Consider the following 25,575-nt stretch of genomic DNA (forward strand, 5'->3'; position numbering starts at 1 on the left):
TCCCCTGCATTGGAAGGGGGATTCTTTACCACTGGACCACCAGGGAAGTCCCTCTTTTTTTTCTAATAATTTATTTTAAAGTTAAAGTGGTCCTAGATCATAGCTCCCCAGTCACATGGCAGAAGCAAATACTAATTCTTTCAGGAAGAACCCAGACATGTCAGAGAAACTCCAGAGGTAAAGTTCCAAGAAATACAAACTCACAGCCAAAAATCACAGAATTCACCAGGAAACAAGGCACCATGAGTGAGTCAACAGAAAAAATTGACTGAAGAATCAGACCCACAGAGTCTTCAAACATTGATATTATCAATCAGAGAATGTACAATAAGTTTAACATGTTAAAGAAGAAAAGAATGAGTTGAAAATTTGATAAACAAAAGCTACGAAGTCCAGCAAATTAGGAAAACAACATAGAACTTAAAGAATTGAAAATCGTAACTATGGAAATTAAACACTGAATGAGTTCAACAGCACATTTGATACAGCTGATCAGAAAATTAGTGAATTGAAAAGTGGATCTTAAGAAATTATCCAAATGTAACAAAGACAGATAAGGAACACGGGAAATACGGAAGAGCTGTTAGAAGACAGAGGGAGGGTGTCTGACGTACATTTGGTTGGGGTTTTAGAAGGAGAAGGAACAGAGATTGGAGTAAAGACAATATCTGAAGAGATAAAACCCAGATTCAAAACATTCAACAATGAGCAGGTAGGGCGATGAGTACCTTCCCCTGACATCTTAGTGGAACCACAACAGACAAAGAGGAGACAAGTAATCTTCCAAAGAACAACTTCAAACTGACAACCACCAGCCCCGACCCATGTCTGCAGAGCTGTGCACAGGGCTTGGCGGGGACGGTCGCAGGCCAGAACCCGCTGCCCCCACCAGACTGGAGCCCAGAGTGGGAGCAGGCCAGGCGAGATGGGCCGAGCGGGGCCTCGGCTGGGCACGGAAGCACCGGGCACCACAGGGGGACAGCTGGCTGGTGGGTCCCCACTCCCCAGGTCCAGCCCGGGGGCCCTGATGTCATCAGTCGGAGCCAAGTCACCTGCCCGCCTAGATCTGCGCTCCTCCCTCCCCGGCCCGGGTCCCTCCCGGCTCCCCAGCCTCACCTGAGGAGGCTTCCGCTCACCTTGCCAAGCGCAGGTGCGAGGACCACGAGGACCACGGACATCTCCCTTGAAGCCCTGATGAGCTGCGCAAGTCAGTCACCCCCTCTGAGCCGTGGCTGCTGAAAACAAAGTCCTCACCAGTAACTGCTGCTGATCTCCCTCCCCCCAACACAGAATGCCGACCAGAGACCGTGAACGATAACCATTTACTCCACGTGTTTCACAAGGACATTGGGGGGCGGGGGCTGCTCCCAACACCCCAGTCACCGCACGAGGGGGCCCTTCCCGGAATCCGTGGCTCCCCCACGGCTTCCCACATAGCCACCGGCCTCGTTCAGTTGGTCACAGGCCCGCGACATGGAGGGTGGCACGGGCCAGGGTCCTGGGGCCCCCGCGGGGCGAGAGGAAAAGCCCGGCAACACCGCCGCAGGGCCGCAGAGGAACCGCCGTTACTGGTGCTTATTTCTCTTCTTGGTGCTTTTAAATCCTCGTGAGGCACCTTGACCAAAACAGATGGTAGATGGTATCCTGAAATGAAAGACACCTTCACGCTAAACTGCTACGCTTTCACTCACAAACAACCCAGGTCATGCTGGCGGTCCCGTGGGCTCGCGGGGCCCGATTCTTGCTCTGGACACTCCCTCTTCCACCGCAAGCCGCGCAGGGTGTCCACTCGCTCGCTCTCACCAGACTCTCCCCTCCCTGCCTGCAGCAGGCCAGCCGCTCCAAACCTGCTTCCAGTGGGAGACGCTCCCCGCCACTGACCCCCTGCCACCGACCACCCACCCAGGAGAATGTGTCCGGGCTCCAGCTCAGGCTCCCTGTGACCCGACCTCCGGGTGGCACCTGGGACTCACTCTCAGGCCAAATTCTGGGCAACTGTGCGAGGGCAGCTGAAGGACACGAGTTCATCTCCCTGTCGGTTTGAATTTATTGGCGATTTTTTCCATTTCTCCAACATTTACCCTCAAATTAGATTTGGAGTCAACTTGATCTCCGATAAAAGCACAGTTAATACTAGAAAGACAGACTCGTAGGTTGTAACTCGAGCAATGACACCCTGGGTCTCTCCATCCCAGCTTAGGCCATGGTCAAAGGGGGCAGTGCTTTGCAGTCCTGTGCTGCTGGGGCTCCAGGTCGTCTGAGGGCAGCAGGATGGTTGGCTTTCACCTCCCGCTGAAGCCAACGCTCCAACCCAGGGGCGGTTTCTCAGTGAGAACTGGGCCAGCCCAGGGTCAAACCCGGAATTCTCCAGGAGAAGCACAGCTTCAGAACCTGCTTCAGAAAGGTGCCCAGGTACTGACCTGTGGCTGTAGGCCCGCCTCTCTCCCGCGGGTTCTGGTGGGGGCTCCACGTGTTCAGAGCAGACTTCCATGGCGTCGCCTTCCGAAGGCACCCCGTCATCCGCCAGGGCTTCTGCCAACACCTGCTCAGCGGCACCGGGCATGGCTGGGCTGGGGAAGACAGGTGGTGAGGGCGCTCCCAGGTGTCAGTGCCTGCAGCCCCAGCTTCCCCCAGGACTGAATTCGCAAAGCTATTTTATGAGTGTTTTATCAGAGAGTAATTTTCAGGCTACCAGAACGTGGAGAAGTGAATGTTCATATGACACAAGCCATGTTCTATGAATTTAGGTTTGATAGTCACATTCCAACTTTTAAAAATAGTATTTTTATGGTGTCACATGGTAAATGACTACCAACGGTACCAAACGTCTCTCCATTACAATTACTGAGAAAATTACTAAAAGCAACCACACGATACTGAGCGTCTCCTCCTTAACACCAGTGTCTCAATCCAGCATCGTAGGATTCTTCTCCTTCAAATGATTCCTTGGAAAGGAAAGAGTTACCTTATACTCAAGGCCTTATAAAAATCTCCCATATTGAAGTTGGTTCTCCAGATTATTCTACTGTGAACAGCAAAGTGCTGTCTGGGGACAACAATTTAGTCTAAAACGACTTCAATCAATGCAACTTTTAGATGGTGATGAAGCTTCACCTGAGGAAATCAGTTAATAAAAAGGCAAAGCAATGTAACACGCACTTACAGGCTACTCCCAGAGGTACTTCCCACAGTGCGTTCTGAACAGTAACATGTAACACGTGGCTGTGTCAAGTTTGTAAACATATACTGACGGGACAAGGGAAAAACCAGACGGCCCCACGTGAGGTGAGGGGCTCACGGCCTGGGACAAATTCCCCAAGGCCCACATGAGGATAGAAGGGAGGTGATGAGCAGGGTGGAGGTGAAGCGCGAATGCAGAGGGACGCGGTGGTGTTCCTGAACGCCCGGCACACCCTGAGATGGTACCCCAGCCACTCCCAGCACAGGCCCCGGGAAGGCAGGTTCTCCCCTTCCCGTCCTCCCTGCAGCCGGCGGGGCCACACACAGAACCACCCCATCTGCTTAACCCCTCTCGGTTAACGACTCCCGACTTGTCAGGGCTTCTGTAACCTGCAGCTAAATGTAACGTTAGCGGCAGGGATGCTGAACAAGGGCATCTGCACCCTCAGAGTCTATGCGCGCAAAGGCTTTCTAGGCTCGGGAGGCGGCTTCCCGGAGCACCGCCACACACCCTCTGTTCTTCCTCGGTTTATCGAAGCGGAAGTCCGCAGGGTAGAGGTGACACATCACCAGGTGCTCCTTCCGGTCTCTGCTGGTTCTGAACTTCTCTGTGCAGCCCTCCACCAGGCACTGATACTGAAATGGAAAGAGCATCACCCCAGCCTGACCCCAGGGCTGCCCATCTCACCGCCGTGCTCCGACCCCAGGCTCTGGCACCACGAGGCACACGGCTCAGGGACGAGTCCCCGTGATGACTGCCCTTGGCCTCAGCGGGCGAGCCGTCACCCACCATGTCCTGCCGCTCGGCCAGAATCTGGAAGAGCGAGTCATGCCACTCCAGGATGTGGGCGTCCAGCAGGCGTCCAGAAGGGAAAGCCCGCTCACAGAAGGAGCAGACGTTGCCGTGCAGAGCGTGGTAGTGGTGCTCGTAGTCGTCCAGGGCGCCGAACGCCTGGCAGCAGCCGGCCACCTGACAGGTGAACTCGGGCACCCTGCCAGAGGAACGTCTGGTGGGGATGCCATCCCACGGCGGACAGGACGCCAGGCTCCCATCACCACACTCCCCTTTAAGTGGACGGATAAAGCTTCGGATTTTCTCTTGCAAGCCCAGAACCTACTTTCATAACAATTACATTTTTACACACAAGCTAGGCGGGGGTGAGGCCAGACTTCGGTGGTGGTACAGGCAAAGGAGCGGGGCGGGCACCAGGGGCGGGGCGGGCAGAGGGAGGGGCCAGGAGAGGGCAAGAAGGGCCCCTTGCTGAGCCACAGCACTCACCTGGGCCTCTCGGGAGCCCCGCCCACCTGCGTGAGCACATCCTGGAGGTAGAGGTGCCGCTGCACATCCCCGTACTGCGGGAGACAGCGTCGTGGGTTCTGACCCGGCCCCACCCCGGGCCCCGCCCCTAGGACCCCGGCCCCACCCAGAGCCTCAGCCTCGCCCACCGGGAGTCTGCCCCCGCCCCACCCAGGCCCCGCCCCGAGCATTTCCCCCGCCCCATCCAAGCCCTGCCCTCAAGGCGCCGGCTCCGCCCCCAAGGCGCCGGCTCCGCCCCCACCCACAACCGCTCTCTCCTGCCTCTGCTCACGCACCTCGAAGAAGTCGTGCTCCCGTGGGAAGCGCACCAGGCGCGGCGCGAAGCGGAAGGGCGCGGTCCCGGCCGCGGGGTCCCGCTCCACGGGGAGAGGCTCGGCCGACCCGGGTGCCCCCGCCAGGCGTGCGTGCAGCGCGGGTGGCAGCTGCATCGCCCTGAGCGCTAGCGGCGACACGGCCTGTCGGCCACCGTCCGCGAGCCGGCTGGGGCGGGGCCGGACGTGACGTAGAGCGCCATTTCCGCTGCCGGCGGGGCTACCCTGCGGGCCTGGTTGGCTTGGCGGGCTCGGGCCGGATGCGCCCCTGCGGTGAGTCCCGGGGCTGAGGGGCCTGAGCCTGGGGGCGGCTTCTATGCGGAGCTGGCCTCGCGCGTCCCGCCGATGGTTCGGGTCCCTTTCCCGGCCCCGAGCAGCGCCGGCTCCCGGCTCTAGAGGCTCCCTCCCTCCCTCCCTCCTCCCTCCCGTCCTCGTTGCCATCACCCCCACCCCCCCGCTCCCCCACTCCCCCGCCTTGTCTCCCAGCTGAAGGGCTGCCGCGGCCTCTGGACCATCCTTGTCTCCAGACCAGTCCGCAGACTGGAGCCCAAGTGGTCTTTGGGAAATTCGCGGTTTGTTGAGCGGGTCCCGCGGCCCCACGGCAGCTCACACTCAATCACCGGGGTCTGTGGGTCCGTTGGTGGCGACCAGTAGGGTGAAGCCCTCGGGAGCATTAAAAAGATCAGCCGAGCTGTTGTAATTCAGTGTTCCTCAGAGTTGTCTTGGGTGCGGACGCTCTTGGCAGTTTTGGTGGGAGGGTTGTGTTGGTGTTTAGCTCCCCTGGCCTCCCGCCCCGGGGAGTATCAGGAGCACCATTACAGTGAGGTGACAATCAAAAGTCCTGCACGCATTTCCAGGTCCTCTCAGGGGAGGTGCTACCTGCAGGTGAGAGCCACAGATCTTGCAGGAATTGTTCCCCAAATCCACGTGGAACAGCAGACTCCCTGTAGTATTAATACTTGTGATGTGGAATGTTTGCGCTCTTGTTTCTACCACAGATGTCAAGGTTCACGAAGATAGTTTCTAAATAAACATTTACTTAAATGATCTTTCTTCTGAAGAGCCCTGTCCACCCACTTGTGACTGGTGGAGAGATGGCAAACGCAGTGTCCATGCCGTCTAGGTGGCCAAAGTGGTCCTCAGTCCAGCTGTTAGAGAACACCCCGCGGTGCTTGGAAACCTCGTAGAATGTGGGTAAAAGCAGTTGCCCTTGGAATGGAAGAGGCCATCAGTGGGAGAGCTCCGTGCTGTCTTTTCTGTTTGGCTTGTAGTTCGGAGTGCCTCATTCAGCCGCTCTGTGACTAATTAGAAGGTGATGGTGAGGATGCTGGCAGCGATTCAGATCCAGTTTTCCATTTCTCGGGTAACAGCGGGTGTTTCCAGGTGGTTGGCCACGTGTAGCAATAGCAACATTTGTTTCTGCTTTTCTGATAACAACAGTGCAGGCCCTTAGGTGCTGTATTTAATCTCCACAACATCTTCGTGGGCAGGATCTAGTACTCACCCCTTTTCAGAGGAAGCTTACAGAGGACAGGCTCCTTGTCCAGGGCCCTACAGCCTGGAAGCACCAAGTCAGGGCTCAGACTGCCTGGGATCCCGCAGCCCAGGCCCCGTGCCCATGACTGTGGTCACTCACTGTGAGCGCCTCCTCCTGGTGTAAAATGTGTGCATGCTGGCGAGTTCCACACCAGCTCACACTTACTGTTCTGCTTTCGTGTTTGGAGACACCCTGCCTCTGGCCGGTATTTGACATTTGTGTAGGTGACGGTGATATTTGTACGTGGGGAACTTGTCTTCCATCACTCAGGATTAGAGTCTCTGGATGTAGAGGTACAAATTAATATCAACGTTGTGGGCGTGTGTGCTGAGCCTTCCCCACCTGCTGTTAACTCATGGCTTGTCTTCACTGGAGCTGTTGACACAGCCGTTCTAACCTTTTTAGGGTCACAGCCTTTGAGAATCTGTTGAAAGACCCTTTCCTCAGAAAAATCACAGACAGCAATGACTTTGCCTGTAATTTCCAACAGTCTTTTGTTGTTCGTGATCCCAAATTATGAACCCTGCGTAGCCACGTTGAAACATTTATGTGAAACATGTAAAGTTTGCTCATGTTTATTTGTTGAATCTATAACTAATTGCCCGTGTTTGTCTGTCTTATTCTTAATAATAATGGCTAATTGGACCAGTCATCAGTGGGAGAACAGAAGTCCCCCTGCAGGCCACTACTGTCCCTTTGGGGACATCTGCATAGAAGTCCCCTTGCAGGCTACCACTGTCTTCTTGATGGGATCTCATTTATGGTTTTGACCATAAGTGAGATCCAGTGGGGAGAGCCTAGGACATCTGATCGACAGGACAGATTGAGCTGAAGGGGAAGCCCACCCAGCTCAAGTACATAGGAGACGCGTAGCAGTCTTAGCAAAGCCCAGCCTGGGCAAGAAAAGGCAGCATCCTGGCTACCAGAGTGCACAGAGAACACACAGCTGGAGGCAACTGGAGCTGCAGGTGTGGGCCTTACAGGGGAGCCGCGAGGGGCGGTGGCTTAGGCCTATGCAGAGCTCCCTGTATAGATCAGTGTCCCTGAAGGGCTGGAACCACTGCATGTGCACAGCTGGGACTAGAAAGTGCTGTCTGCCACCTGAGGGGAGCAGCTTCCTGCTGGCCCAGGGTCACGTGTGGTTGGGGTCACCCAGGAGGAAGAGGGGCCCGGGCCTTAGGGCCACGTCCACTCTGTGTGCACGTGCCAGCCCCCCCAAGCTGAGGAGTGAGCCTGGAACCTGGCTAGAGCTGATGGCACTCGGCACTGATTCCCATGGGAGCTGCCCACTGAGACAGCGCCCAGTGAGAGTGACAGACCCCAGCGGCAGGCGAGGAGGAGACTCCCCAGGAAGGGGCCCCACGCAGCGCAGGCTGTGGTGGTGTCTTCACGGGGAACCTTCGGGCCAGGATGGGCCCTGTGACAATTTGGCTTCTCAAAGACCTGACGTTGGCTAGTTCAATTGCTTTATAACTTTTAATTTATAGCCTCTTGTTTTATAAGTGGCTCTCCTCTTACCTTTAGGAGGACACACAGACAAAATCATGAGTGAATTTCGGATTCACCACGACGTCAACGAGCTGCTCAGCCTGTTGCGAGTGCACGGAGGGGACGGAGCCGAGGTCTACATCGACCTGCTGCAGAAGAACAGGACCCCGTATGTCACAACCACTGTGTCGGCACACAGTGCCAAAGTGAGTGCCTGTCCCCGGTGCTGCACTGGGAGCAAAGTTCACCTTCCTGACGAGCAGCCACAGCGGTGCCAGTACGCTGGCAGGCAACACTTGTCAGATGCTTTTCATGGACCATGTTTTCTGCTCTGCTCTGCTTCCGTTGGCTCCTCCCCATCACCCGTGGCACAGCTCGGGGAGAGTGTTGGACTGGCAGCCTGACCTGGGAACCCAGACTCTTAGCCACGCCCTCCCTGCACCCCATGAGGAGGGAGGCCCAGATGGTCCTGATTTCTGTTCACATCATGACACAGATTCTCCTCTGGGTGAAAAAGGAAGCTCGTGGTGTTAGCCACATTGAAATCTCTTCAAAGTGGATTTTTTAAAATTCAAATAATGTAAAATTCAAAATTATAGGTTTTCAGTAAAACACAATTTTGAAATCTATTTTAAAAACACGTGATGAGGCTTCATTTATTTTAACAGCCTAATGATGGCACAAGGATAATTCAGAAAACTTACTGAGCAGAATAGAGAGTTTAGGACACGTAGTTATTCTAATTTATTTTAAGGGGAGCGTTTTAATCCGTGAGAAAACGTAGCCCCTGAACGTGTGTGTAATAATGAATTCCAGAGGGAAAAGAATTAAGTGTATGGAATGAATGCATAAACTACTAGGAAAAACATAAGTGGTCGTTGTCTGACCTGAGGCTTAGGAAGCATAACATGGGAGAAACCACAGAAGAGAATATGGGTAAGTTTAACAAAGCATTTTGATGAGTTTTCTTTGTTTCAGTTCAGAGACACATGACTATTCCATCTACCTAACTTCACTCTGTATTTTTAGGTTTAGTTTTTGCAAGGCTATTTAAAGTTCCTAGTTATCGTCTCTAATTCATTCTGTCTGTGCTTTTGAGGTTAAAATAGCAGAATTTTCTCGTACTCCTGAGGACTTTCTGAAGAAATATGATGAACTGAAATCTAAGAACACGAGGAACCTTGACCCCCTGGTGTACCTGCTGTCAAAGCTCACGGAGGACAGGGAGGTGGGTGCCGGGCTCGGGGGTGGCTATGTGAGGAAGAGAGCCTCTCTGCGTCTGGGGGGATGGACGGATGGGTGTCCCGCCTGGCCCCTGACATCTGTCCTCGCCTGGGCGGCCCCTCGTTAACCCCCCCGGCCTCACACCTGTAGCACTGAGGTACGCACACCCGAACGGAAGTAACGCGTGGTGGTGATCAGCACAAGGAGCGTTAACAGTGGCCTCTGGGGCTGAGGGCCTTTGTCCTTCGTTGTCCAGGCCGTGTTCTGGTCTGTTGTAAATTGAGCGTGTGTTAACTTGTGATACTGAAGGAAGTGCGTGCAGTCTGAGGAGCCGTGGCCCAGGGCATCCAGGGCTGGTCGGCACTTCCTTTCGCATCACGAGGCCCAGGGTCCGTTCAGCGGGGAAGCGTGTGGCCGTGCGCGTGGTGGCCACCACGCCGGGACAGATCAAGGGACGTGGTCTCGAGCAGCAAGGGAGGCCGGTCTCGTGTGGAGCAAAGGCTGAGCCACTGGGAACAGGGTTTGGGATCCCGACCTCCCGTGATCTGGGGGCATGGCACCTTGTGGCAGGCAGTGTCGGGAGAGCAGGCTATAGCTCCAGGACGAGTGGGGCCCCTGCTCTCGGCCTCCGCATGGAGGCTGCAGCTGGGGGCAGTGGGGCGGGGCAGCGGGGCCCGGCGGAGTGCACGAGCTTGAGGCCCACCTGACACCGGGCCGTGCACTTCCAGACCCTGCAGTATTTACAGCAGAACGCCAAGGAGAGAGCGGAGCTCGCGGCCGGTGCTGCAGCCAGCAGCACTGCCAGCTTCGGCGCCCCCGCGGCAGCCTCCAAGATCTCCATGCAGGAGCTGGAGGAGCTGAGGAAGCAGCTGGGCAGCGTGGCCACGGGCCCCACGTGGCAGCAGGTACTCTGTGGCAGAGGCATCTGAGTGTGGATTCTGGCCCAGGGGGGGCCTGGCTCTGGGACAGGTGCTCCGGGCCCCGGGCGGGGGGTTCTGACTCACCTGGGGGGTCAGCGGCTGCTGCCCGCCCATTCTGTAGGCTTGGCCAGTGCAAGCCCTGGCTCCCCTCACTGACGCTGGGCAGTTGGTTTGAGGTGATACTTTATTTCCCTCACCTGCCGCTTTTCTTGCCTTTGACTTTGTGTCCAGCCCTGGTCTCCTGCCATCCTTCTGTCTTCCCAGTCTTGCCTCTGGCTCTCGAGCTGCTCAGAGCTGCATCCTGAGGTCTGAGCTGCAGGCCAGTGTGGGCTGGGCATGTCCTCTGTCCCCATCTCATGGGGTCCTCCCACCACTGCCCCTGTCCTCGACGCCCCCTCCCCCACTGCGAGTGCTCGGAGATCTGGGCGCCCGTGGGGACCACGGCTCCCTGCCTGAGCCAGAGTGGCCATCCCCCTCTGTTCCTCAGCCCCAAGGGGTTCGGGTAGGGGCGCCCCTTCTCCGGCCAACTCTCACTGGGCCTTCCTTTCACCTGGCAGCTCGGGCCTAGACCTCATGCCACCAGGAAAAGCGGTGAGCTGTGCCCAGAGGTCCCGGGAGTGGGCCTGCACCATGCGAAAGCTCCTGCTTTACCTGTGGGCCCCGTGCAGACCAGACCCTGATGAGGGGCTGGACCCCGTCTGCCTTGTCCCCGGCCCCTTGCACTGCGATGGACTCAGACACGTGTGTTTCCGTTCCACATGTGTGCTCAGGGATCTGCTTTTTCATCCTGCGGACGTGTCAGTTTTAAGTGTTTGTACTGAAGCCGTATCTTTTTTTTTGTTTTTAAAAACCTCCCCACCAGTCTCTGGAACTCACAAGAAAGATGCTTCGAGACAAGCAGAACAAAAAAAACTTGGGCCAGCGCCTCCCTGTCTTCCCAGCGTGGGTGTACGAGAGGCCCATGCTGCTTGGGGACTTCCTGACAGGCTCAGGCGCGAGCATGGACGCGGCTGTGCCCATTGGTAGGTGACACGCTGACCTCTGACCGCAGGGGCCTCGCCGCGGCAGGGAGGGCCGAGCCCTGCGGAGACAGCGGGCCGGCGTTGTGCCATCACCCAGGCCCTCTGCTGCCCTGGGCCGCGTGGCAAGGAGCAGTGCCCACCGGACACCGTCCTTCACGTTCCCATCCCCGGTCAGCAGTGGGTGGTGATGTGCCAGTGTCTGGGCTGGCTCTTGGCTGGCTTTCAGGAGTGCCTGCGTCCTGGGGCTCGGGCAGTCCTGGGACGGCAGGATCACCGGGCCGGCCTTTCCAACAGTGAGCCATGCCGCTGCAGATTGTGCCGTCTCACTCTCTGGCTCCCCGAGCACACGGGAAGCAGGGGCAGCAGGGACCACTCGATGCTCACAGAGAGGTGCCGCAGAGCCTGCCTGGGGAGGGGAGTGTGGCCGCACCCACTCTGTGGCCATCAGAGGAGCCTGAGCCCCGGGGCCACATCCAAGGGCGAGAAGCAGGGCAGGTGGGGGCCCCGGTGCTGCAGGCCTGGGGCCTGGCGTTCCCAGGGGCTGGCTGGGCAGGCAGATGAGACGCCTTGGGCTCCACTGCACATGTGGCAGAATCTGGAGGACTTGGGCAGCAGAACCGCTGCGGGAGTCTGTACCCCGCGGTCGTGGCATCTCCATGGTGCATTTGCAGGCTTGGACTGGTTAGAAGCCAGGGAGGCTCCAGGCCCGCATGAGGTGCCTTCGGGGGAGGCTCGACCAGAGCGGAGGCGGCCAGGCGCTGGCTCTCCAGGGCGGGACATGCTTACGGTGTTTGACGTGCAAGGTTTCCCGTGTAGGTTTCCTATGTGGCTTCTCGCACACATGGGCCACAGCGGGCGGGCCTCGCGTGGGGGTGGCTCCGAGGCTGCCTTGCGTGACACCGTTCCCGGGGAGAACTCTGTCCGGATGGGCAGCCTGGCCCGTGTCTCTTCTGCAGTCGCGCCCCGTGGGCTCCGGAGGTGGGATTGACACCCATCCCGCAGGCCTCTTGTCACCATACTGCCCTCTGTCACCCCCTGGCCCAGCGCCTCGGGCCCTGATGCAGCCTCCACAGCCCCCTGGCCCCGTCTATGCTCAGGTGCCTGTGGTCAGCGTGGTCGTCCTCGGCCCTGCCTTGGTGTCCCTCTCTCAGAGCCTCACCCAGGAGGGACCTGCCTCCGCAGGTGACGTGCAGCAGCCCTGCGGGACACCCCCCACCAGCCGTCCCTAGTCATCTTGCCGTCTGAGTCCCTGTTGAGGCAGGTCCCCCGCAACCCACTTGCCCGCCGCCCACCCGCAGCCGGGCTGACCCTCCTTGCGCCGGCCTCCAGCTCCGTGCGCTCATCTGGGCCAGCCTGTCCACGGCCAGGCGGCGTGGCGCCTCCCGCCCTCCCGAGTCCTGCCCTGACGCAGGGCCTTGTCCTCAAAGGCACGAGCGCGGGCGTCTTCTAACCGCATGTGCACCTCCCGCACAGCAGCCTCTGATGGGTCCCCGAGCCTCGGGCTCAGGTCTTGCGGACGCAGTCGGTTTTCTGGACGTTTGGGCAGCACAGGCACTGTCCTGCGCCGCACACCCCATCCCCCGGGGGACCCCTCCCCCCACCTCATCTCGCATCCTCGGGCCGTGCTCCTGGTTCTCGTCAAATGTCCCCTTCCCCTGATGACCATGTCAGTTTGAAGGAATCCAACGTCCCAGTGTGACCCCAGCTCTGTCCCTGGCGCCGCTCTCCTGAACTCCGGGAGAATCTGTGTGCTGAGCGTGTCCACAACAGGCTCCGACATTCCCCGGCATCTCCTCCTCACCGTGTGGTGTTTGCGTCCCTCCCGCTGCGCCAGCCTGGCCCCAGCCCCACCTCCACCTGCCCTTTCAGCCTGACGGCATTCGTCTGCTCCCAACAGCTGGGGTCTCAGCATGTCCCACAGAACTTTCTGTCTCGTCCAGTGCATGCACCGGCCACACGCAGCTGGTGGGCGTCGGATGGCTGGCGTGGCTGAGAATTGGATTTTTGGTTTTCTTTAACTTGACCTTGGTGGCCGGTGGCCCTACACGAGTGTACAGACCTGAACCCTGTCCTGCCTGGCCCCCAGTGCTCATCTCCGTCGTCCCAGAGCTGGCTTCGAGTGTCCGGCCTGTGCCCTGCACCCCAGTGAGTTGTGGAGACCCCGGCGGCTCATGCGGCCTCCCATCCCAGCCCCTGCACTGTGTCCCTCAGAGCTAGGCCTCAAGCTGGCCGTGCCTCCTGAAAGTCCTATACATAGTCTCTTGGCCCACCTCACGATAATGCAGCCCGCGACACTCTGCTCTCCACGCTGGCGGGGAGAGGGGTTGGGGCCTGGGTGGTGTCTGTCCTAGGACCCTAGGTGCCCACCCGGGGCCTGCACCCCAAGAGCCTCAGCTGGGCCTTGGCCAGGGAGACGCCAAGGTTGGCGGTAAGCAGTGCAGAGGTCAGCAGCCCTGCACTTGGGGGCCAGGCAGCCGGACCTGCCTCCCTCAGGGGTCCTGAGGTCGGAGTCGGACCTGCCAGAGCCGTGGAGGAAAACCGCCTGAAGTTCAGGGGCAGCTCTTGAGTCCTGAGTGAGCCGTGCCTGGACAGGGGGCCACTGGCTCAGACCCGTCCTGCTTCCGCCGGCAGGTGTGCGCCCGCAGACGTGCAGGGCCAGCGGGGCTTCTGTAAGCGTGGGTGCGTGGTGCGCCCCATCCCAAGCTGCCAGGCCCCGGTTCTGGGTGCCCTGGGGCTGACACGGGCGGCCCCAGGGCGCCGGCGGTCTCTTGGGCGCCTCTCTCCTGGTTCTGCCTCTGGCTCAGCAGTGTCGGGAGGGTGCCGAGGACCATCTGGGCTGAGAACCAAGGGGTGGGGAGCCGCCGGGGCTGCAAGGCGTTTGGGGGGCAGCCCTGGTCCGTGGCCTGTGACTGTCCTCAGTCTATCGGGGTCAAAGGGAACCATCGCTCATTGTGAAAGAGAAATCATCAGCGTTTTACAGCGTTCAGAGGAAGGCTTTTTCTCCGAGTGATGCAGGCTTTAGCAGCTTGTAGTGAGTGTTACGAGCACGACACACATCAGAAGCGCTCTGTCGTTCCGTTCCCAGCTTTGTCCTTTTAAGTGCAAGCGGGTGATTTCTGTTTGGAGGGTTTTACTTGCTTTAAGGCTCCGATAGGCCAGTCCAGGCTGTAATCTCAGCCTTTGGCCCGCCCGACGGGATCAGTTAAGCCGAGGGATCGCCTTGGCTTTCATGTCCACCGGCACCAGGAGGGAGTCACCCAGGGGCGGCGGAGGGGGGTCTGGGGAAGGCGAGGCCAGCTGGCGTCTGCGCCCACAGGCACACTGCCCCTGGCTGCCCAGGAGGCGGCCGTCGTGGAGGACCTGCTGTACGTGCTGGTGGGTGTGGATGGCAGGTACGTCACCGCCCAGCCCCTCACGGGGAGGCAGAGCCGCACCTTCCTCGTGGACCCCAGCCTGGACCTGTCCATCCGGGAGCTGGTGAGCAGGGTCCTCCCAGCAGCCTCCAGCTACTCCACCGTGACCAGGTAGGCACCCGGCAAAGCGCACTCAGCCCCTTGCGGGGACAGTCACGGCCTCACTCCTGAGCCTGGAGGAGGGAGGGAGGCATTGCTTACCGTGCCCTCTGGGGCTGGGGAAGAGGCTCTGAGCATCCCTTCTGAGACGCAGCTCTCAGCTGCCCGGTGCTCAGGGCTGCCTTTCCTCGCAGGTTCGTCGAGGAAAAGTCCTCCTTCGAGTACGGACAGGTGAACCACGCGCTGGCGGCCGCCATGAGGACGCTGGTGAAAGAGTACCTGGTCCTGGTCACGCAGCTGGAGCAGCTGCAGAGGCAGGGCCTGCTGTCCCTGCAGAAGCTCTGGTTCCACATCCAGCCGGCCATGCGCACCGTGGACATCCTGGCTTCCCTGGGTGCGCGGGCCTGGTGGGAGGGACCCCCAAGCCAGGGCTCTCGTTCTCCGATTCTTACTTTTGGGAGGCGAAAGCCGCGCAGCTTTGTGTTTTATTCGTTTGCGGGAGGAAGACTCCAGGAGCTTCCAAAAACCACAGCTTTATAGTTGGAGTTTATCCCAAAAGGAAGGCCTGTTCCCTGAGGAGGGGCCCATCGTGGCCCGGTGGCCCTCTCAGCACTGAGCGCCATCCTCTCCCCTGGCAGCCACCTCGGTGGACAAAGGCGAGTGTGTTGGGGGGTCGACCCTGAGCCTCCTGCACGACCGGAGCTTCAGCTACACAGGCGACAGCCAGGCACAGGAGCTGTGTCTGTACCTCACCACGGCCGCCAGCGTGCCCTACTTCGAGATCCTGGAGAAGTGGATCTACAGGGGCATCATCGACGACCCGTACAGGTAGGGGCTGCGGAGGCAGCGGGGTGGGGTGGGGGCCTGCGGGCCCTTCTCAGCTGACACCACACTCAGCACACAACATGAAGCGCGTCAGCTCACAGAGAGTTCTGTGCTGACGTGTATCTGTTGTACACATCGGAACGTTAAAAAAATAAACCTGGGCTTCCCTGGTGGCGCAGTGGTTGGGAGTCTGCCTGCCAATGCAGGGGACACGGGTTCGTGCCCCGGTCCGGGAAGATCCCACATGCCGCCGAGCGGCTGGGCCCGTGAGCCATGGCGGCTGAGCCTGCGCATCCGGAGCTTGTATTCCACAACGGGAGAGGCCACAACAGTGAGAGGCCCGCGTAACGAGAAAAAAAAAAAAACCTGTTGTCTAGACATAATTTACTATGACCCAGATGACAAAATCTAGCATGAGGGCCTGGTGAGGCAGCCCTTCCACGGTAAGCGTAGGTGGCGTCAGGGTGTCTGGCTTTGCTGGTGACAGGAACATGGGCCCGACGGGAGTGTCGTCTTGTTGCCCGCGTTCGAGATGGAAGAACACGTGAGGTTCCCGTAGTGGGGGCGGGTGGAGTAAAGTGGAGTCAGCATCCCCTCCAGCCCTGCCGACCTCAGTCGCCTCTGCGCCCGGCTAGCGAGCACTTCGCCCCAGAGGGCGTCGGCGGGTGTGTCCTCACTCACGGCTGAGAATCAAGGGCGGCGGGGCTGTCCGTGGCCCCTGTGGACTTCTGTGGCTCGTGGTGGCCAGCGCGGCGAGCTCTGTGCCTTTCAGCGAGTTCATGGTGGAAGAGCGTGAGCTGCGCAAGGAGAAGCTCCAGGAGGACTACAACGACAAGTACTGGGACCAGCGCTACACGGTGGTGCAGCGGCAGATCCCATCCTTCCTGCAGAAGATGGCGGGCAAGGTGCTCAGCACAGGTGACCGTGGGGGCGGGGCTGGGCGGGCTGTGTCGTGTCCCCGCCCACCCGCCTGCCCGGGGTAGGTGCCCGCCCGCGGTGCTGGCACCCGGTGCACTCACTCCGTCCGCCCCTGAGCTTGGCTTACCGTCCTCTTGTGATTCTTAAAGCTCTGCGGCCACTTAAAGGAATACTGTTTTCTGCTCCCAGTTCTCCGCTCCCCGTGGACACCAGCTGGGTGACCCCCCCCCCCCCCATTTAACTCAGTTCTGGCACTACGTGCCAGGGTCAGTGCAGGCCCCACAGGGTCAGGGCTCCGTCCCTCGAGGCCGCCCCCACCAGGCGCCGGTCACAAGTGTCGGGTCCCCAGGCCACTGCACTCCATCCAGTGTGGCCATGAGTCGGGTTCCCGCGACCCCCTCCTCAGGTTCGATATTTGCCATGACAGCTCCCAGACTCAGGAAAACACTTGACTTAACTAGATCGCTGGTCTGTTACAGAGCATGTTGTAAAGGATGCAGATGAACAGCCCGACGAGGAGGTCCGTGGGGCAGGGGTGGGAGGGTCCCGAGCACAGGAGAGTCTGTCCCCGTGGAGCTGGGGTGCACCGGGCAGCACCCTCCTGGCAGGTGGACACGTTCACCAGCCCAGAAGCTCTCCAGACCCCTTCCTGCAGGGCTTTCACGCAGGCTCCGGGACAGGGCACGGCTGATGGGCTCGCGGGCCGTTGGGAATTAACTCGGCCTCCGGCCCCTCCCTCCCCCCAGATATCGGGACGGGGCTGAGGACTTCGCTCTCCCGTCACGTGGTTGGTTCCTCCGGCCGCCAGCCCCCATCCCGAAGCTGTGTAGGGATGGCCAGGAGTCCCCTGGCGAGTGTAAACTCAGGTGTGGGTGAAAGGGGCTTGTGAGCCACAAAATCCCAAGGGTTTTAGGAGCTCAGTGCCAGGAACCAAGAACAAAGACCAGAGGTATGTGTCTTATTTCTCAGTATCACAGGCTAGCACAGGAAAAGCAGTAAAGGACATGTGCCCCATTGGGCTGGCAGGGTTTTTAGTCATCTCCTTGTGGTCAGGAGTGTGATTTAGAGACACATGTGGGATGAGTTACCTGGAGACACGCTCCAGCCGGGGCCTCACACTTTGGTTCTGAGACCTGGGCTGAGGGAGGGGCTGGGAGGTGGTGTAGCGTCTGGTTCTCGTGAGGCTCTCTGAGGTTATTCCTGTGCCCTCGATGAGGCGAGTGCAGGTATGAAGTCACAGGAGGTCGCAGCCCTTTGTGGCGACGGCCGTGCTGCTCTGGGCGAGGGGTTAGGGACTGTGCTCAGCTGGCTGGTTCTCTTGCCTGCCTCTGGCCAGCGCTGGGGCTGCGGTGTCTGGGGTTCAGGCCTGTGAGGTATCACGCGTACAGCAAGCATGGTAATCTGACTTTTTCCATCCCTTTCCAGGAAAATACCTGAATGTGGTCAGAGAGTGTGGCCATGACGTGACCTGCCCTGTGGCCAAAGAGGTCATCTACACGCTGAAGGAGCGTGCGTACGTGGAGCAGATCGAGAAGGCCTTCAACTACGCCAGCAAGGTGCTGCTGGACTTCCTCATGGAGGAGAAGGAGCTCGTGGCCCGCCTGAGGTGCGCCTGCCCCCAGAGGCCAACAGAGGGCCGTGTTTGCCTGCCTCCCCTCATCTGTGGTGGCACAGCTCCCTCCTTGCGGCCGCCAGCGCCCTCCTTGGCCCCCTGCCCTCCAAGGGACCTGTCTGCAGTCCCCAGTGCCTTTCTGGCAGCATGTCCTGCACAGTGCTGTGACTCTGCTGTTCATTTCAGCACATTTGGAGCCGACCCCTGGTCCCCCCGTAAATGTATTTCTTGGCGTGGGCACCCGTGGACTTGGGGCACCCGTGGGCGTGGGAACCTCCTCCCGGTCTCTGCCCAGCTCCCCCCCATCACCCCAACACCCCTTGTGGGGAGCATTCTGTGGGTCTGGGCTGTCCTCGTGTCCACAGCCTCTCACCTCTCCTGCCACAGGTCCATCAAGCGCTACTTCCTGATGGACCAGGGCGACTTTTTTGTGCACTTCATGGACCTCACAGAGGAGGAGCTGAAGAAGCCAGTGGACGACATCACGCCCACCCGCCTGGAGGCGCTGCTGGAGCTGGCCCTGCGCATGAGCACCGCCAACACTGACCCCTTCAAAGATGACCTCAAGGTGAGCAGGCGCCCCCAGGGACCTGGAGAGAGAGACAGCAGAAGCCAGCCCTTGACGATTGCTTTTCCTGCCCCGGCTGAAATGCTCACGAGGTTTTCCTTGGCTCTGTTAGGGACGCGTCTCGGGGTCGTGGTATGTGAGCCTCTCCGTGGGCTGCTGAACCGGGGGGTTGGGGTCTCTGGGGGACTCTGCATCCGTGTCTGGCAGGGATGTTGGCTTTAGTCTTCTGTAGCATCTCTGGCCTCGTAGACTGATCTGGAAGGGTTCCCTCCTCCGGATTTCTGGAAGAGTTTCAAGAGGGCTGGTGTCAGCTCTTCCTGGGGTGTTTGGTAGAATTCACCAGTGAAGCATTCTTTGTTGTGAAGGTTTGGTGGTTTCTTCCGTCTCCTCTCCAGTTACAGGTCTGTGCCAATTTTCTGTTTCTTCTTGAGTCAGGTTTGGTAGTTTGTGTGTGCTTAGGAATTTGTGTAGGAATTAGTTCTCATAATCCTGTTTATTTCTGTAAGGTTGACGGTAATGTCCCCACTTCCATTTCTGATTTTAGTAATATGAGTCTTTTCTCTTTTTTTAGTCAAACGTAACTAAAAGCTTATCAATTTTGCTTATCTTTCAGAGAGCTAACTTGGTTTCATCAGTTTTCTTTGTTGTTTCTCTGTTCTGTGTTTTGTTTATTTCTTCTCTAATCTTTATTATGTTCCTCTTTCTGCTGACTTCGGGTTTAGTTTGCTGTTTTCCTAGTTTCTTAAGTTGTAAAGTTAGGTTGTTGACTTGAGATTGTTCTTTTTTAACATGGGCATTTGCTGCTCCAAGTTTCTCTCTGAGCTCTGCTTTTACTGCATCCCATCAGTTTTGGTTATGGTGTTTTCATTTCTCTTCATCTCAAGACGTTTTTTATTGTTTTTTGTTTTTGTTTTTTTTTTGTGGTACGCGGGCCTCTCACTGTTGTGGCCTCTCCCATTGCGGAACACAGGCTCTGGACGTGCAGGCTCAATGGCCATGGCTCTCGGGCCCAGCCGCTCCGCGGCATGTGGGATCCTTCCGGATCGGGGCACGAACCCGTGTCCCCTGCAATCGGCAGGCGGATTCTCAACCACTGCGCCACCAGGGAAGCCCCTCTCAAGATGTTTTTGAATTTCTCCTGTGATTCTTCCTTGACCCATTTGTTTTAAGAACATTTTTAATTTTCACTATTTGTGAATTTTCTCATTTTATCCTCTTATTGATTTCTCACTTCATGCTGTTGTTATCAGAGAGCATGTTATGATACCAGTTTTTTTTTTTTTTTTTTTTTTTTTTTTTTTTTTTTTTTGCGGTACGCGGGCCTCTCACTGTTGTGGCCTCTCCTGTTGCGGAGCACAGGCTCCGGACGCGCAGGCTCAGCGGCCATGGCTCACAGGCCCAGCCGCTCCGCGGCATGTGGGATCTTCCCGGACCGGGGCACGAACCGGTGTCCCCTGCATCGGCAGGCGGATTCTCAACCACTGCGCCACCAGGGAAGCCCTATGATACCAGTTTTGATAACCTTATTAGTAAGTGTTGCTTTGTGGCCTCACATATGGTCTGTCTTGGGGAGTGTTCTGCATGCACTAATAGCTGTTTGGGGCCGCATCCCGTGGGGGCAGTCAGCTCACTGTGCTCACGTCCTGTCTCTGACCTGCCTGGTTGTCTCTGTTGTTGACAGAAGGGTGTCAGGCCTCCCACTGTCATCGTAGACGCTTCTCAGTTCTGTCAGTTCGCACTTCATATGTTTTGGGGTCTCTTGTGAGGTGCAGGAGTGTTCTTATAGGGTAAGATCCTGGAAGTCAGATTCTTGGGTCAAAGCACACGGCCAGTGCTCCACTGGACTGACATCACTGATGCTCAGTCCGCGGGCCCTGGGCTGCCCGCTGAGTCGGGCCGCGGCCCTGGTGGGAGGGAGCACAGCCATTCAGGGTCCACTTCTGCAGCAGGTGACGTGAGTTCTCATCTGCAGATTCCTGTTCATTTCTTCATCCTTCCTTATTTCTCTTTCATTGTGGTTCTGTCATTCATTCTCTATTCTCTCAGTTTCTTATCAGTTTACAGGAATTGTCCCATGTCTCTGGCACATAGGTGGCACCTTGTAAGGGTGTGAATGAGGCAGTGTGTGGACCACCTTCCCTGCCCAGAACCGCCATGCCCCACCCTCACCACGTGCTCCCTCCGCCTGGCCTGTGCAGGTGGTGGAGAAGGGCTAAGTCTCGCGGGATTCAGGGTTTCTTACTTGCCCTTGTTTCTCCTTGATACCATCAGGGATGTTTTTATTTTTATTTTTTATTTTTATTTTTATTTTTTTTGGGGTACGCGGGCCTCTCACTGCTGTGGCCTCTCCCGCTGCGGAGCACAGGCTCCGGACGCGCAGGCTCAGCGGCCATGGCTCACGGGCCCAGCCGCTCCGCGGCACGTGGGATCCTCCCGGACCGGGGCACGAACCCGTGTCCCCTGCATCGGCAGGCGGATTCTCAACCACTGCGCCACCAGGGAAGCCCCAGGGATGTTTTTAAAGTAATTTCTCTGTACTCTTCTTTTTCTGTTTTGACTGAAAGCAGTTTTGTTTTTTAATTAAGGTTTATCAGTAGATGTTGGGTGTTTTAAGCCAGACTCCCAGACTTAGAATCCATGTCTGGAGGAGATTCCTCGGCCCTGGACTCGCTTTTCCATTTCGTGATGCAGGGCCGGGGTGGGGTTGGGACCTGATGCTTTTTTGTTTCTCTTTCCCCAGATCGACCTGATGCCTCACGACCTCATCACCCAGCTTCTGCGTGTCCTCGCCATCGAGACCAAGCAGGAGAAGGCGATGGTCCACGCTGACCCCACCGAACTCACGCTGAGTGGCCTCGAGGCCTTCTCCTTCGACTACGTGGTGAAGTGGCCCCTGTCTCTGATCATTAACAGGTAAGCATCAGGCTCTCATGCCTGCTTAGGCCCCTGGGGGTTATTGGCTGCTCAGGTCACGTTCCGCCCCGTGAGCCTCGCGTTTGACGTCTGGTGCCAGCAACAACCCCCAGGCGTCTGTCGGAATCCGCCTTGTTCCTTCTTCGCAGGAAAGCGCTGACCCGCTATCAGATGCTCTTCAGACACATGTTCTACTGCAAGCACGTGGAACGGCAGCTCTGCAACGTTTGGATTAGCAACAAGACTGCCAAGCAGTACTCCCTGCACTCAGCCAAGTGGTACGTCCTCCGGGGCTCCCGTGGAGCAGGGCGGTTCCTCTCCACAGCCCGAAAATGGAGACCCAGGAGCTGGCATGTGCAGCCTCCATGTCTCTGATGTTCCATGCTGCCGTTTAGACTGTGGGATGGTGGGGCATGTCTGAGCCAGAGCCCTTCGTGGACCTCCGGCTCCTCCAGGGCTGGGAGCGCCTGCAGGCCCAGGGGTGCTCGGCACATCGCGGGTGCTGGGCGCCCTGTGTATCTGACGCCGTCGCCTGGCACAGGTTCGCGGGCGCTTTCACCCTGCGGCAGCGGATGCTCAACTTCGTCCAGAACATCCAGTACTACATGATGTTTGAGGTGTTGGAGCCGACTTGGCACATCCTGGAGAAGAGCCTGAAATCTGTGAGTTTAGCCCAGCTGGTCGCGACACCTGGTCAGGGGTCAGGGAGGCGGAGGTGGGGCACGGACCCTACAGCTCCCCCGACGCCGCCAGAGCTGCGTTAGCAGTGGAGGGCAGGGCACGCAGGACCACGTCGCCCAGGCTCAGGCTGCCGGAAGAGTGTGCAGTTCCCTCGGAGCCTCGGCGCTGGGTCAGCGCCCCATCCAGGCCCATCCCAGGGCCCTTGGGGGCCGTCAGCCAAAAAGTTCATGTCACCAAATGCCAGGAACGGAAAGTGCAAGGGGGGCAGTGTTTCCTCCTTGTTTTCTGTCTTTAAAAGCGAAAACCTTGGACCTTCTGGGGCACATTCAGTATGTTCTTTTAGCGATATTTTGAAGTTTTCCCCCCAAAGACCACAGGATTGTTTAAAACATGGAAACAACACAGAGCATACAAAGCAGCCCAGTCAGGGCCTTGGTGTGGTCGTCTCAGCAGAGAGGCTCTGACAGTGTCTCCCGCCCAGGCCTCCAACATCGATGACGTGCTGGGACACCACACCAGCTTCCTGGACAGCTGCCTGAAGGACTGCATGCTGACCAACCCCGAGCTGCTGCGCGTCTTCTCCAAGCTCATGTCCGTGTGCGTCATGTTCACCAACTGCATGCAGGTTCGCCACCGGGGCTCTGGGTGGCGGGGAGCCCGTCCTGCAGACCCTCCCAGCCACGTGGGGGCCGCGTTTCTCGAGCGGGCTGGTCGTGGCTGATGAGCATTTCCTCCCGACCCCCAAGAGATTCACGCAGAGCATGAAGCTGGACAGCGAGCTGGGCCACCTGACGCTGGAGCACGGCGCAGCGCGGGGGCCGCCCACGGGGGCCGAGTGGGCCCAGGAGCGTGCCCGCAAGGAGCGTGCCCGCAAGGTGGGTGGGTGGCCAAGCGGGCGTCCCGAGGCCCTCCTTTCTCCTGCTGGGATTTGACACAGCATTGGGGTCGCAGCGCTTAGAAACCACACCTGCTACGGCCTGCCATTCCTGTCTTCCCTTTGATTGATAAAAAGACTCTTAAGTTCATGTTCCAAATACAAGCCACGGAGAGTCTCCCTTTCCGACTTCCCACGGCGAGGCTGCGTCGTTTAGGGGGTGTGTGGTAAGGCTGAGCCGTGGGGACGCCCCGCAGGGGCCCGCGGTCACTGTGATTAAAGTCTGTCCGTAACTGGAAGGGCCAGGCGGCTCGGCGGGTGCCGGTGTGCGTCCTGTAGGGTGGGGTGCGGTGGGGCAGGGTGAGCCCAGGCAGGTGCTCCCAGGTTCCCCGCTTGCTGAGCGGCGGTCAGGAGAAAACAGCGTCAGCTGGAAAATCGGAGCCACACACGGAAACCCTGAGGTTCGCGCCCTTCCTGGTTCCGTGTGGTGGGGCCACACGGCAGGGCTGGCTGCCTGGAGCGTCTCTAGGTCCTGCCGTCTCAGGGGTTTTCACAGTACCTAACGTTTTACCTCTCATCACGTGAAGAATTCCCGAGACACATGTTTCTATTTAAGAAAAGGAGGGAAGGGGGCTGAGCTGCTGGCGGGCGGCCGAGTCACCACAGCCATGTTTTGCAGTGCCTGGCCGAGCACGTGGGCGCTCCGCAGCTGGCCCCCAGCTTCGAGGCCACCATCAGTAAATTCGATAAGAATTTCTCAGCCCACCTGCTCGACCTCCTGGCCCGGCTGAGCATCTACAGCACCAGCGACTGCGAGCACGGCATGGCCAGCGTCATCTCCAGGTGGGTGCCCCGCCCCCCCGCCGGCTCCCTGCCCCTCCACGTCCTCCCGCCACTTGGAGCAGGTGTGACTGAGGCCACGTCTGTCCAGCCGAGGTGCTGCCCTTGGCCTCCTCATGCTGCTGCTGGTCACTTGCCGGAGGAATGGCATCTGGGCGTTCACACGTGAGCGGGTGTTCATGTGTGTGTTCGCACATGCATTGCGCCTGCTGACGTGCGTGCACGTGTTCACCGGTACACATCAGGCCGCCCCATCAGCCCCCTCCCCGTTTCTCTGTGTTCCGAGGGCCAGGCCTGGGTCAGCTGCACTGGCCGCTGTGCCCCAAGCCAGAAACCAGGACACTGGAAGGGCCCTTTGGCCCCAGCCGCGGGCCGTCACACTGTCTCCAGATGAGCGGCGAGGTGGCACTGCCTTCCCGCTGGCGGCAGGTCAGAAGACCTCGGGGAACGCACGGGAGGTCAGGGCAGCGCTCACCCGGCCTGCCGTGTTGGCACGTGGGGCCAGCCGCGCCTCGAGGGCCATGTTGGTGCCCCCCTGGGGTCCACCTCCCGTGACCCCGGGAGCGGTGAGCGTGCAGGTCTGACGTGAGCAGGAGTCTGCAGAATCTGGGGCGTCATGGGGAGGGCTGTGCAGAGACGGTGAGGACGGGCGTGCGGGGCCCGAGGGCCGGTCGGTGGCGTCTGTGGACCTGGGGCCGGCGGTTTCCTGCTCCTCAGAGGGGACGTGGTGGGCCTGCTCACCTTGGGGGCGGGTTCAGGTGAGGAAGGGGCCGTCCTTGCCCTGGGAAGCCTCCTGCTGGGTAGCCTCAGGCTCGGCCAGACATTGGGCTGCCCTATTCTGCTCACAGGCGTTCCGATGTCCTGGGCTCCGGGGTTCAGAGAGCCCCAACGTCCAGGGGCTGGAGACGTTTGTCTCACTTCACCTGTGTCATTTTTTTTGGGGGGGGGCTGCGTTGGGTCCTCGCTGCTGCATGCAGGCTTTCCCTAGTCGCGGCAAGCGGGGGCTTACTGTTAGTGCGCAGGCTTCTCACTGCGGTTGCTTCTCTTGTTGTGGAGCACGGGCTCTAGGCACGCGGGCTTCAGTAGTTGTGGCGCCCGGGCTTCAGTAGTTGTGGCTCGCGGGCTCTAGGGCGCAGGCTCAGTAGTTGTGGCGCACGGGCTTAGTTGCTCCATGGCATGTGGGATCTTCCCAGGCCAGGGCTCGAACCCGTGTCCCCTGCATTGGCAGGCAGAGTCAACCACTGCGCCACCAGGGAAGTCCTCACCTGTGTCTTTAAACTTTATTCTCAGTATTGCTGGGGCAGGTGGAGCCTCGGGCCCGGGTGTGTGTCCGCATGCACGTGTGCCGGCGACTTGAGTGCCTCCTGTGCCCTTCACCGTGGGGTGGTAAGGGGGTCACCAGCGTGGCCACGGAGGCGTCTGCAGGGACCCTGCCCACTTGCCCTGCAGGCTCGACTTCAACGGCTTCTACACAGAGCGGCTGGAGCGCCTGTCTGCAGAGAGGAGCCAGAAGGCGGCCCCCCCAATGCCCAGCCCGCAGGGGCCCCCAGGTCCAGCACCCAGGGTCGCCGTCACTGCGCAGTGAGGCCAGCCGCTCCTGCCACAGCTGAAGCCTCAGGTGGATGAGTTCAGAGATTTCTCACCAGACGTTTCCAGGACGCTTGTGCTGTGTGTCCTGTTTAAACATAAAGTTGAATTGTCTGCGCTCAGCTCCTGTCGTTTCTCAGGGCTCGTGCACTCAGACCAGAGAGGGTCTGCTTGTCTGCGTGCTTTCCTGAAGCGAGCAGAGTCCCTTTAAAGAGTTTTTTGGTTTCAAGTCAGACAAAGTGAGA

At 58.7% G+C, this 25,575-nt stretch overlaps 2 protein-coding genes across 4 annotated transcripts; one reads left to right on the forward strand and one right to left on the reverse strand.

The window, feature by feature from the left end:
* Window positions 1-1,303: 1,303 nt before the first annotated feature.
* ZNF511 (zinc finger protein 511) lies at window positions 1,304-4,991 on the reverse strand. 2 transcript variants are annotated; one of them, XM_059051876.2, is made up of 6 exons: window positions 4,774-4,991; window positions 4,460-4,533; window positions 3,971-4,172; window positions 3,692-3,816; window positions 2,421-2,570; window positions 1,304-1,615 (listed from the first exon to the last, which is right to left on the reverse strand). In XM_059051876.2, the coding sequence occupies exons 1-6, from the start codon at window positions 4,924-4,926 to the stop codon at window positions 1,597-1,599; spliced, it is 723 nt and encodes a 240-aa protein (XP_058907859.1). In that variant the 5' UTR covers window positions 4,927-4,991; the 3' UTR covers window positions 1,304-1,596. The 2 variants fall into 2 exon arrangements, with proteins under 2 accessions (XP_058907859.1, XP_058907858.1); XM_059051875.2 differs by having other exon boundaries at window positions 1,304-1,644.
* TUBGCP2 (tubulin gamma complex component 2) lies at window positions 4,718-25,452 on the forward strand. 2 transcript variants are annotated; one of them, XM_059051867.2, is made up of 18 exons: window positions 4,718-5,082; window positions 7,871-8,040; window positions 8,934-9,062; window positions 9,787-9,963; window positions 10,841-11,000; window positions 14,317-14,524; window positions 14,707-14,906; window positions 15,151-15,340; window positions 16,110-16,255; window positions 17,681-17,861; window positions 18,255-18,435; window positions 21,176-21,348; window positions 21,498-21,626; window positions 21,890-22,010; window positions 22,511-22,654; window positions 22,776-22,904; window positions 23,583-23,746; window positions 25,193-25,452. In XM_059051867.2, the coding sequence occupies exons 1-18, from the start codon at window positions 5,070-5,072 to the stop codon at window positions 25,326-25,328; spliced, it is 2,751 nt and encodes a 916-aa protein (XP_058907850.1). In that variant the 5' UTR covers window positions 4,718-5,069; the 3' UTR covers window positions 25,329-25,452. The 2 variants fall into 2 exon arrangements, with proteins under 2 accessions (XP_058907850.1, XP_066879783.1); XM_067023682.1 differs by lacking the exon at window positions 22,776-22,904 and having other exon boundaries at window positions 4,735-5,082.
* Window positions 25,453-25,575: the final 123 nt, after the last annotated feature.

The sequence above is a fragment of the Kogia breviceps genome, chromosome 2 (assembly GCF_026419965.1).
Source record: "Kogia breviceps isolate mKogBre1 chromosome 2, mKogBre1 haplotype 1, whole genome shotgun sequence".
NCBI lineage: Eukaryota > Metazoa > Chordata > Mammalia > Artiodactyla > Physeteridae > Kogia > Kogia breviceps.